This window comes from Erpetoichthys calabaricus, chromosome 2, assembly GCF_900747795.2.
Source record: "Erpetoichthys calabaricus chromosome 2, fErpCal1.3, whole genome shotgun sequence".
Taxonomy (NCBI): Eukaryota; Metazoa; Chordata; class Cladistia; order Polypteriformes; family Polypteridae; genus Erpetoichthys; species Erpetoichthys calabaricus.
The window spans coordinates 97,794,807-97,807,933 of NC_041395.2; the positions used below are offsets into that span (position 1 = coordinate 97,794,807).

General features: G+C 33.9%; 1 protein-coding gene across 3 annotated transcripts in view; it reads left to right on the forward strand.

Annotated features, from left to right (window-relative positions):
- Nucleotides 1–13,127, forward strand: part of hps5 (HPS5 biogenesis of lysosomal organelles complex 2 subunit 2) — a 58,135-nt gene that overhangs the window by 28,191 nt on the left and 16,817 nt on the right. For all 3 annotated transcript variants that reach the window (XM_028794182.2, XM_051923199.1, XM_028794184.2), the window contains 5 exons: nt 958–1,116; nt 4,397–4,547; nt 7,433–7,556; nt 8,758–8,907; nt 10,338–10,412. In XM_028794182.2, the coding sequence (XP_028650015.1) occupies nt 958–1,116; nt 4,397–4,547; nt 7,433–7,556; nt 8,758–8,907; nt 10,338–10,412 (659 nt within the window). The remainder of the gene's footprint in view (nt 1–957; nt 1,117–4,396; nt 4,548–7,432; nt 7,557–8,757; nt 8,908–10,337; nt 10,413–13,127) is intronic.

The window sequence follows — 13,127 nt, forward strand, 5'->3', positions numbered from 1 at the left end:
TCTTGTGGTCCGGCAGAATTCTCTTTCTGTGCACTCAGTCATTAGCTATTACAGTATGTGACTTGTATTTTAACATCCTACTTTTTTCTACTCCTCTGCATGTTTCAATACACATTTTTTGAGTGTCGTGTCCTACAATACTATTCACACCCACTTCTTAAATAACAAAACATCTTCCAATCTGATTAATCTAATTCACGGTTGCTGGTGGACCTGCTTCAATGACGTTTTTTAATATGAATTGATTTTTAAACACTATATTTTATGAGTAACTTGAATGCTTGTTCTAACTTACTATGAGTAATAACCGAATGTCAGAAAAGTCAAAAGTGGAAGAAATTAAATGTTAATAATGAAAATATTACATGCTACTGATTCTAGGATTCCAGCTTTGTTAAAGGGAATAATACATTTTATTAGCTTTTCCAGAAAGGAAAGAATAATACAGTATAGTGTTAAACACCTTATTATATTATCTAATTGTTTTACATATTTTATGTTTCTTAAATTCCCCCCTTTATGTACTGTAAATTTTATAGCTTAAATTTTATTAAACAATATGTGAAGCATACAGTCTGGTCTAGGAATTCTTGTGTTTATGTCGTTGAATAATTAGAAGACAGTAGCATGTGAAATAGAAAGGCATTTTAGCCCTGCCTGGTAGTGGTTACTGTAACCAAATTCTTAATAATGGTTAGTATAAAAGATGTAGTCAAAATGGAGTGGCTACATTTTTATTGTACACCTGTTTAAATATGACATTTTTATAAAGAAAATCAAAATAGTAGCACAACTGCATGCATTAAAGCAGAGTTTATTACTTTAAGAATTAACAAAAGCTAATGGCATCTTGGATTTTCCTAATCTGACATTGTTCATACTGTGTATTAACTACTGGGGTTCCAAATTCTACAGAAATGACGTGTTTATGTTTAAATGGTTTTTGTTTACATTTAGGCTCGTAAGGTTTTGCCACTGGACCGACTAGAACATCTGAAAAACCAACTGGATGTTAACTGTCATTCAGATCTGATTGGCCAGTTGGAGGAACTGATTTTAAAAATAGAGCCCCTTGACTCTGCCTCCAGCAGTAGAAGAAGCAGCATTTCTTCTCATGTAAGTATTACAATACAGGGTTTGTAGTCTTTTATTAAAAGTAAATAATATTCAAGATGTATTTGGTTTTGGGAAAGCTCATATTTGACTGTTCTGGCAGGTCTTTTGTACTGTTTTTTTAAAAAAAAGTCATTATTTGCTTTCATTAAAAATGCACATGCTGAAACCACCTTATTCTTACTGATATGCAAGCAGGTTCTTTTTGGAGTTTATTAACTAATACATATATCCTTCTGCACCTTATCATTCACGGTGATTTTTATGAACCTGTGCTTGGTTATATTCCCTAATGCATCCAAATTCAACAATTTCATAAAACTATGACAACAATTAAGTGTGACTTAAGGCACGTTAAACAATCAGTGATACTTCTTTGTATTTCATTTCTAGTCAGTACTTGCTAAAATTACAGAATTAATACTTTTTTTGTTTTAATGTTTTAAATTTTCCAGTTGAATTTTTTATTGCAAATTCCAAAGCTTTTTGATTTTAGGATGCATCATATTTGCTAGAGGCACAGGGCAATTTGAATCAAGCCTTTAGTTGCTGACAAGGAAAACATAGTTTTGTAAATGATGACACAGCCCCATACTTTTCCATATACCGTATGTATGTATATATATTTTTGTTATTATTGTTTTAATTTATGGATGATTCACAATTTATTTAAATAATTTTGCAAACTGTTTTTTTACATTTGCAGCTTTTTGTCATTCCTTTCATATCACCTACAGGGTCCTTTCCTTAAATTCTGCAGTTTTCTTTACACCCTTTTCATTATTTTACCCTTCACTGCTCTTCCCTATACGATAAATATTCATTGTGCTATATCACAGATGACTTTTCATTTTTTGTCTGTTAAACAGTTTATCTTGCAGAGCATACCTGCCAGCTTCTTCCCTCTGCTGTAACTACAGGCCAACTGAGTGACCTGTGTATTGAGGAGTCTCTTCCTCCAGCTGTGCTCTGATAGCCCTGTAGCTATCTGCTACAGGCAGACTTTTCATTATTCTCCTATGCTAGTTTAGCCATCATTTCAGAGTAAGAAGGTGTGATGGATATGTGTGTCATAATCTTCCCCTGACCCCAAACTGCTATTGTTTTGCAAACTTTGGAATTGACTTTAGACATCCAATCTTTCCAGTCTTTTTTTTTTTTTTTTTTTTTTTTTTTTGGAACAAGCTCATTTATTCAAGAGCCGCTTGTCATATTCTTTGCTTGAATATTGTAATGCTACTTCCTGGGTGCAAGAAACAAAACTGCACTGACAGTTTGCTGTGTAGAAATCAAACAGGCTGATTTCTACCAACAAAGACTCTCAAAGAAACAATAACGCAATAATAACTATTTTCAACCCTAGTATTATTACGCCCATGGGAGATACTGTCACTTTGGTGCTTATTCTTTTCTCTTTTTTTCCCCTAAAGTAACTTGCACTTTTAGCCTCCTGTTTCAATGTCATGGCAGTCCATGGGAGCTTTACATGTCACTGACCCTCAGGCTCTGTTTAGGTCCAGCACAGCAGGCAAAATCATCATCACACACACAGCCAAGCTACTGGCCTGGTACTGTCACTGTCTAAACTGGAAAGCTTGCCAGTTCCTCCTTGGCACCACGTTTTCATCCTGTAATTCCCATTGCCACCCATTTGGCATCTCATTAGCTGCATTGCACCAAGAGTAGGCTGGTGGAGCTTCTCTATGACTGCTCCTCCATTGTACTCTGAGCAACCCTACTTGCATGCCTCTTGTCAGGACTCAGTTCTTGAGGCATGCTGCTTTGTGGAGATTTTCTGCAAATAAAACTTTTTCTGATCTGATGTAACAAGATCTATCGCAGTGAAAGTTCAATAGTAGAATAATTCATGGGTTTAAAGTCCAAAAGACTGTTTAAATGAACAGCTTTTCAAGATGTGCCTTAAGAGATACATATTTAATTTCTATGCTAAGTATGTAAATATGCAGAATCTATGATGCTACCCCACCTTTAAGTGTGCATTATTTGTGATGCACTTTGATTTTTATTTTAGTCATAGTTAAAAGATTTTAAAAAATTTTTTTCAAGCATTGAAATAATGGAAACACGTGCATACATCTTTATAGAGCTTTGGTCCATCATGAGCCACCAAAGCAGGTTGTAAAACTGTTGGAGTAATGCAAATTCTGTTGTTTGGTTTTTTTGATAGTAGTTTAAAACTTTCTGTCAGGTGCTACCCCAGAATTTCCCTTATGTGCTAAAATAGGTTGGAACATGGTGACTTGTGTGGTTGTGGTATATGATTTAAATAAATATATATTTCAGACTATCCTTTGACCACTTTGTGGAATTGGGCATATTTTTTCTGAAAGATTTCATTACAACATCATGATTAAAATGAGTCTGTAATCAATTGTCCCTGTATTTGCAGTGCTATGTCACCTCTGTTGTTTGCACTACAATTATTGTTTGAGAGATGGGAAGGAAAGGAACACCAGAATCTACAGCCTAATTATTGGTTTTAGAGATATTTAGCTATATAGAATAATGATTGCACCACTTAACAGAATCATCAACATAGGTCTAACGTTCAGCCTTATCATGTGAAAGACTGACAATGGCAGGGTCATCCACATCTGTTAAGAAATGTGTGTCCATGTGTGAACTCTGAAAGCCATCTGTATAGAGAATAAACAAAGGAGAAGACAGACAGACAGCAGCCTTGTGGTGACCTAGTTGATGTTGCCTCTGAAAAGCAGTCATCCATATGCACTCTGTGTGAACTGTTGAGGATGTAGTGAATCAGGTTGAACAGAAATTCCAAATTATTTTCTTAACTAAGGTGTAAAGCTGGATGGCATGAGTTTGCATATCTGATTTCATATTTTACGTCTTTGTCCAATTTTCTCTGTTCAGTTATTCTGTTTTTTTTCTCTCTGTCATATACAGTATACTGGAATAAGATGGTCATGGTCATGATATGATATACCCAGCAGCAGTTTGGTTTGCATATACAATTGCCTTTAAAGTTCCCAAAACACTGGTCAAGGACTATGTTGTGATTAGTTGGAGAAGTGCCATTCTGATAAAGTTATGGTAGAGATGTCTTAATTGAACACTAGTTAATTTCACTTAAAATAAAATCTGGGCTTTGGGAGACAGGGATCGTTGGGACTGTTTGTAATGCCCTGTTGTTAATTGTATTGAAAGTTTGTCGGTAACATGTCATTATTTATATTTTATAAATTGCCAATGTTACAGTTTGTGATATTAAATTACTCCTAAATATGATTGCCTCATACAGGGAAGTTTTAATGTCCTGGACAGTGGAATTTATCGAGTGATTAGTCGTCGTGGCAGTCAATCTGATGAAGATGCATGTTCGATGGTTAGTCAGACATTTTCTGAAGATGAGAGGCTGAAGGAATTTAGCTCTGCTCATGAAGAAGAACAAGGTATGTGATATACACCAGGAATCACAAAATATATATATGGAAACAAAGGTCTGTGATATGGTTTGCATATTTGTAGCTGGAGATCCACAAAGGGAGAAAATGAGTCACTTATCTTAAAATAGTTTTTTTATTCCTAAACTTTTCACAACCTGCCAGACGTCATCATTAGAGGAAATGATTAAATGTACAGGAATCAAAGACAATATATAGCTGAGGTAAGGGGGAGGGGTTCAAGTTCAAGCACGTTATTGTCATTGTGTAACACAACGAAATTACTTTTTGTGACAGCCCCAAGGTGCATTTAAATAAAAGTCAAATAATTCCAAATATGTCATATACAGTGTTAAGTGATCTTATTATTGAAATATATGTTATAAGTGAAATTATTATTGCTCAAAGTACAGCAGCATAAATTGTTATTGCACCTGCTAATGAATAGTACATTACATATTCTATATTGTATTACATTAGTATATTGCACATTACCAATATAGCTTATTGCACATGTTCAATTAAAAATGGTCTCAGACTGAGGAGATTCAGAGTTCAGAAAGTTTATGGCAGATGGGTTGGGGGTTAGATTAGTAAGGTGGGGTTCAGAAGGTGTTGGTCATAAACTATTTTAAGATATGTGACTCATTTTCCCCCTTTGTGGATCTCTACCTACAAATATATATATATATATATATATATATATATATATATATATATATATATATATATATATATATATATATATATATATTCTAATAATTGTACATCTCAGTATGTCTGTTTACTTGTTTTTGCTACATTCTTAACACTGAAGACAGATTTGCTTTTATATTTGGTAGGACAAAACATTATACCACAATTTTCCAATTATAATCTAATCTAATCTAGTCTTGTCTAATATGGAATAGAAATAAAAACTGATATTTGCTATAAATCATGACTTTTTAATGCAAATGTATATTAATAATAAAAGACTATTTAAAAAGTCTGCACTATATACAGGTGGTGTCACTGAGGTTGGGACCGTCGCCATCCAGACCTCTGGGACATGCTGATATAAGCTTCTGTTGACACAAAATAGGCATGCTTATGTTAAATACCTTGTATTAATCATATACAAATACTGATAATGTTAATGAATATACATTTTACAGTCCCATATGTAATAGTTATATGCTTACTGTTTTTCACTCTTTTACACAGATGTTGCCTTGTACATCAAACTTCTAACCGAACTTCTTGTTCATAACACTCACCATTATTAACAGGAATATTTTCAAAAATTGATGATAAATGCTGTTCCTCTATGATAAAAGATGTGTTGACGATGTTGGGTAATGATATTCACTGCAGTTCAGACTCTCTGTGGATTTGTGTGCTCCAAGCTAAATAGAAAACAATACAGAGGTTGCTAAAAGCTTTAGAAAAACTGCATGGTGTTTGGCTGTTTAGATTTTAGGGACACACTGGCATCTTAGACTGTACTAAGGGTAAACAATTGAAAATTTAAGATTCAGAGTGTAGACATGCAGATTCGACAAGTATTTGTTTGTTTGTTGAATGTACTCGTTTGAACTGAGACGTAAAATTCCAATTTAGTTTACTGTGGATGCTAAGGAATTCATATCCCATGTAGCAAGCATGTGTTCATGACAAATGCAAATGTTTCCTAAAGATCTGTTGCAGTGCTCTTTATATGGCAATGTCTAGATTTCAAAGATGCTGGAATTTAAAAAACTGAGAAAAAGATAAATGTTTACAGGGATATCAGAGTTATGTGTCACTTTGGGAAGGTACACTAGGATGTTCATTTGGTTTTGGTTTCATGTAAAATAATTGTTAATATGCAAATACCTGTTTTTTATTTTTTTTAACTTGAGGTCTTCTGCATAGAGCAAAGACAACACAAGAAAAATACATGTGTGAAATGCTGATCTTATATATTTTCCTAGGGAATCATTCAGTGTGCTATTGTTTTAGAGAGTCGTTTTCTTTTTTGTAGTGGATTATATAATTTTGATTTTCTTTTGACAGTAAATGTTATTCACTTAATGTGCTTTACCATTTATGTATTTGCTCAATTAAAGCAAAATAAATAATATTTTTACTGATTTCATGTGCTATAGAACATTACTGCACATTTTGATTTCAGTAGACTTTTTTATTATAACTTTTCTTGCTTGTTATCCACTAGATTAATGGTGATTCTTTCTTCTATTCAAAAAAACATATTACTGTCCTGAGTCTTCAGATGGTCATTTAAGTTTTGTATTTAGTGTAAATCATATTTCTTACTGTATTTTATTCTTTCCATTTAAAATCAAGAAGCTAGCCATTTACATCTAGTATATTCAGAAGACTTCGGTCTGATAAAATTCAGTGCACCTCAATTATGCACAAAACAAAAGGCAGAGATTGTAGTATTCATAAACCATACATTTTAAAATGTTGGCAGAAATGTCATCAATTTACCATTTCACAGAATCATGAATGGTCATATTTTTCTACTTTCGGTCATAACTGTGTATCTGAGATAGCAATATTTAGTTTTAGTAATGGTACTTGTTTAGTTACAGTGCTTGCTTATTACTATTCATTTGTTGTATTCTGTTCTCATTTCCTGTTGGTTTATAAGCACATTTTTGACCAAGTAATGTCATAGAATTTATCATACTTGTTTGGTTAAATTGTACATTGGTTCATAATGTTAGAGTATTTCTAAAATTAAATTGATTCCACTGTGGTTGTAGGAAATTCATACCCTGAAATGTCAACATCATTGTACAGTATGGTTATCATATGTAGTACCTCTTGTGTTGCATGTCTCCTGTGTGCTTCATCTGTGCTTGCCTGGTGTTGCCATCTTCTCCTCTTACCTCAACCATCGTTAGAGACCCCATCCCTACCAAGTGATCGTCCTGACACAGAGCGATGTGAATCCCTCCTTCAGTTCCAAATTCCATTACCATTTCGCCCCACCCCCCCACTCATCAACCTGCAAGCTGTTAAGGACAGGTAAGTCTCATTATTTGCAGCTCAGGTTTAAAGCTTTTTCATACATTATGTTGGATTTTGACAACATTTGGTGTGCTATCCTTTCCATTTAGTGCACTTGGTAATTCTAACTCCAGTAAAGTACTGTTTTAAGTAGACTTTCTTTTTCATATGCTCTGTATTTTTTTACTTTAATGTTTTTAAACCTGGCCTTTTTAACACCTCTTTTATCCCATGATGTTTGTGTTGCCAACTGCAAAACCAAAATGTTTACAGAGAAATCTATATTTGAGTTTGGTTACGACTTGTGACTATCTCAGTCACATTTCAATTGTTTAAAGACAAGTAAAGAAATCCCCAAACTCTCACTTCTCATTTTTTTAATGCATACTTGCAAATGTGTTGCCCACTGTAGTGTGCTTTTTTATTTTTAAGACAAGGTTATCATTATAATACTTAAGCAGTACATAGAGCACTAATGAGGTAAGAAAAGATTTATATCCAAACTGATTACTTATGAAGGTGACCACCATTAAAACGATCTTTCTTTTTGCTGGACAATGGCTTTTGGGTTTCACTTGATGGTTTTAAGAGGTACTGGAAATCACTGCATCGCATTTGTTTTGTTTTCTATTTTTAATTAATTTTGTACAATATGTATAGTAGTACATTTGCAATAATATATTTCAATATCATATTAATCTTTATGCTAATGTATTAACCAATGATTTTGCTGATTAACTATCCTTATTATGTCCAGACTTTGAATAAACTGAAAAATGTGCTGGATATTATTAACCACCTGAATATTATTTATTAAATATTTTATTGGAATTTATGTTTTGATGTTTACAGATTGTTTGGTTACATTATATTTTCTTGGTTTTCTTTATTACCTAATAAGTTCATATTTACATATAATGTAAACTTAACTTTTGCTTAGCTTGTTAATTTCAAGCAACATGAAATTCAGTGTGAAATTATTATTTGCAAGAACATATGTGCATCTCTTAAGTAGAATTATGTGCCACGATCAAGATTACAACAGGTAGTGCTTTCTTCTAGGAAAGAAGTTCAACATTGGGGTTTTAGAAAATGAGAGTTTTTGGTTGCTATAAAGCATATTTTAAATGAAACTGGCCAAGCTGAAAAGTTTGCAAAGTTGACATTATACATGTTTGTTAAAAAATATATGTGCTGTTTAATATTACTTTTTTCTCAGTGTGTCCAGCTTCATGAAAAAAACAACAGAGAAGATCAACACTCTCCAAATGCCATCAGATTTATGGCTGAAATTAGAAGGGAAAGATGGAAGCCAGCAAGCTGATTTATTGGTTTCTCTCAATGCTGAATCTGCTGAGCAAGACAAAAAGTAAGAATATACAAGGGCTGAAGAGCATGAAAGAATTCATTTAGCATAAGATTAATCTAACTAATCAAAACCAAAATAATTGCAGAATGTATATGACCATCTCAATTGAACAGTAAAATATCAAAATTCAATTTTTATAATTAATTTTAGTATTTTTATCTTGTTAAAACCTACTTTTGATGTACAAGATTTTTTAAAAACTACAACCCTGCTGCACATTTGTTTAAATACACAAGAACAATGCATATGTTTCAATAAGACTATATGTTTGCAGTATGTCTTATAATTTCCCGTAATGTGTATCTAATTTTGTAAATATCATTAGATGTTTCAAGTATGCATTTTTTACTTTGCTTAGAAGTGCACACAACACAGTGTACGTTAAATAAGTGAGCCCCAAAGTATAATGATTTTACCTGCTTTACTCATGCATTACATAGCACAGTGCAGCACTGGGTTAATAGTACCATTTCTAACTTTTTTTCAGTATGTTGTCAAAATGATTATTTCATTCTCTTGTATGTTTTATGTTAGTTATACATTTAAATTTAAAATGCATTTTTTAAAGAACACACATGGATTAATGAAACTAATTAAATTGCCAGTGGAGGCTTGCATGGAAAAAGACAGCAAATAGTCCACGATATTATAAAAGTTAAAACATTGCTTTGTGAATGATTAAATAACAGGACATTATGATATTTTCCATGCAGACTCAAATTACAACAGGTAGTGCTTTCTTCTAGGAAAGAAGTTCAACATTGGGGTTTTAGAAAAAAAAAAAAAAAAAATCTGGTAAAAAATTATTTTTCCAGTTTGTCTGTGTTGTATGGTTAGTGACATAATTTGTTAATGTGGAGACTTTACAGGGTTATGTTATAACTATGAAATGTCCTCAAAAAGTAATAGACTAGACAGTAAATAAAATGCTAATGAAGAAAGTAGCAGTACATAAAGAAAAATAATTGTGCCATATTGAAATAAGAGTTGAATCTTAGTTTCAGTATTTTCACATTTAAAATTATTTTTTCATTCCGAGTTCAACTACTTTCTACAATAACATTCTAGCATGGTTTATCTAATTGAAGATTCTTATCAGAAGTGTACATTTTTTACTCTAAGCTCACTGATCTCCACGAATGTCTCCTTCATAATTTGTTGGATCAAGTTTAGAAAACAAAAACAGCCTGTTTTTGTGACATTTAATTTTTTAGACAAAAATCTGACATTCTGGATTTGGTGTATTTTAAAAGTGAGTTTTGTTATTTTATGTACATATTCTTTCCAGCACTGAACAAATTGAACAATTTTATTTGTGTATTATACAGACAGGATTGCTGGGACAGTTAATTTGCACTGCCAATAGTCTTTTTGTTTGTCACTACACACACTGTAATTAAATAACTGTTACATTTTTTTTTTTTGCAAAGGTGTTTGGATGTTACAGTAGAAGAAGAAGAAGAAGATTGCTTTAAGGAACTGAGAGAATCAACAGATCATGCAAAGTAGGCCTTGTGGTTTTCATTTTTTTCTATTTTGCTAAATACAAGATGCACACCAAGCATGAACAATAGTCAGGTCAGCAGGTGGGGATTCTGAAAGTAAGTTGAAGGGGGCTGTATTGTGTGTGTGTGTGTGCGCGTGTGCGCATGTGTCTGTGTGTGTGTGTGTGTGTGTTAGATATGTTGTTAGAAACTCATTCCAATATACAGGTTGTTGGAAGTGGGTGTATAAAAGATGTAGTGGTCTGAATGATTGTCTGGTTACGGAAAGTGCAATATTTATTTGTTGAAAGTGTGTGAGAGGGTTGCAGAACACTGATATAGTAAGTGTAAATTTAGATATCAGAAAAGGAATTGTTTTGGTGAAAATAGGGATGTTCTGCTACTTAGGTAATATGTGGAGTGCAGATGAAGGTGCAAACATAGCAGTGACAAAGTGTGAGAAGTGCATGTAAGAAATTCTAGGAGCTGTCTGATTCTGACTTTTAAAAGAGCTTCTCTTATTATGAAAGTTTATGAAAGATGTTTGAGGAGTGGTATGTTGTACTGGGGGAAAAAACCCAATTCTGAGATACTGGCCTTAGTGGCAGAATTTTAAAACAAGCCATATCTGAAACTGGCAAATGAAAAGAAAATATTAAAATGGGCAAAAGAACACAGACATTAGATGGAAGATGACTGGAAAAGCACTGATATTTGGTGTATATTTAAGAAAGAAGCCATCTGAGGACCAGTAAGACATTCATCTTAAAGCTATTTTTGGCCATTTTTGAACCCAGAATTGAACTTTAGGAATGTTAGGAATGTCAGTATGTTGCAACAGGTTTGAGCGGTGCTAATGCAAACAAAGGCTTCCCTTATAACCAGTTGGTACTTATTAAGGATAAGCTAAAGCTGATGGAACATTACACAACTTCAAGTCACTGGGTTTGTCTACCTTACAGTCTATTGTTGCTGATCTTCTCGCTGGGCAATGTCAATTTATATGACTGAAAATTACTGGAAATGTCAAATTACGGGACTGCATGCAAACTTTCCACCACTGTTTTGGTTGCTTCTTTTTATGACAGCCAATAACATGCTGCATCGCAGTGTCTGTGCTTTACGGAGGGTTAACAGGTATGGCGAATCCATTTGCAATATCTGCCCTTTTTTTTTTTTCTTTTTTTTTTTTTCCTTTTCTTTCATGGTGCATAAAGCACAAGGCATCAGACAGACAAGCTTCTAATCTATTTGCAAGTTCCAAAACACCCAGGTTCCTTATTCCTCGTTGCTGCATTAAGTAAATTGTACTTCCAGATGAGCATTAATTGGTTGTCAGCTGCCATGCACATATGTAGAGCTTGCCCCTGTGACTAAATCCAAAATCAAATCTGTTAGGACTAGTTGGAGTGAGTCATTGGGCATGTCACATTATGCAACTGGATCCACGGGGTGCACTATTGACTGCCTCTGACTCGCTACTGTGAAAGAAAAGTCCTCTAATGTGACGACACCTTAAGAGGTTTTACCATTTGGAGAATGAAGGAATGACTGCTGAAAATGGGAGTTTTCAGTCATAATCTGAGTAATGAATTAAAAGTCAGTCACTTCAAGCTGTAACAGCAATTAGAAACCCTAGTAATGTCTTGGCTATATTTTTAAATCAATTTAATGGTATGTTAATAAAAAAGGTATATATATCTATCAAAAAATGAACATTTCAGGGTGTATCCAACCTTTTGACTGGTAGTGTATCTGATACGAGCATAAAAAGCTGGCTTTACATATGTTCTTAAGTCAGTTTAACATTCCCATTGCTTATCAGATGTGAAAATGTATTTAGAATTATTTATGTTTGATTAAAAAGGTATTTTGTGTGATATACTGGCTCAGTGTGTTGAGAGTCTTCTTTCTGGGTTCAAATCCTATGCTCAGTTGTTGTCTGCTTGGAGTTTGTAAGACTATATGTCTGTGTGGGTTTTAATTGCACATCCCCACAGACACATATACAGTGGTGTGAAAAACTATTTGCCCCCTTCCTGATTTCTTATTCTTTTGCATGTTTGTCACACAAAATGTTTCTGATCATCAAACACATTTAACCATTAGTCAAATATAACACAAGTAAACACAAAATGCAGTTTTTAAATGATGGTTTTTATTATTTGGGGGGAAAAAAAATCCAAACCTACATGGCCCTGTGTGAAAAAGTAATTGCCCCCTTGTTAAAAAATAACCTAACTGTGGTGTATCACACCTGAGTTCAATTTCCGTAGCCACCCCCAGGCCTGATTACTGCCACACCTGTTTCAATCAAGAAATCACTTAAATAGGAGCTGCCTGACACAGAGAAGTAGACCAAAAGCACCTCAAAAGCTAGACATCATGCCAAGATCCAAAGAAATTCAGGAACAAATGAGAACAGAAGTAATTGAGATCTATCAGTCTGGTAAAGGTTATAAAGTCATTTCTAAAGCTTTGGGACTCCAGCGAACCACAGTGAGAGCCATTATCCACAAATGGCAAAAACATGGAACAGTGGTGAACCTTCTCAGGAGTGGCCGGCCGACCAAAATTACCCCAAGAGCGCAGAGACGACTCATCCGAGAGGTCACAAAAGACCTCAGGACAACGTCTAAAGAACTGCAGGCCTCACTTGCCTCAATTAAGGTCAGTGTTCACGACTCCACCATAAGAAAGAGACTGGGCAAAAACGGCCTGCATGGCAGATTTCCA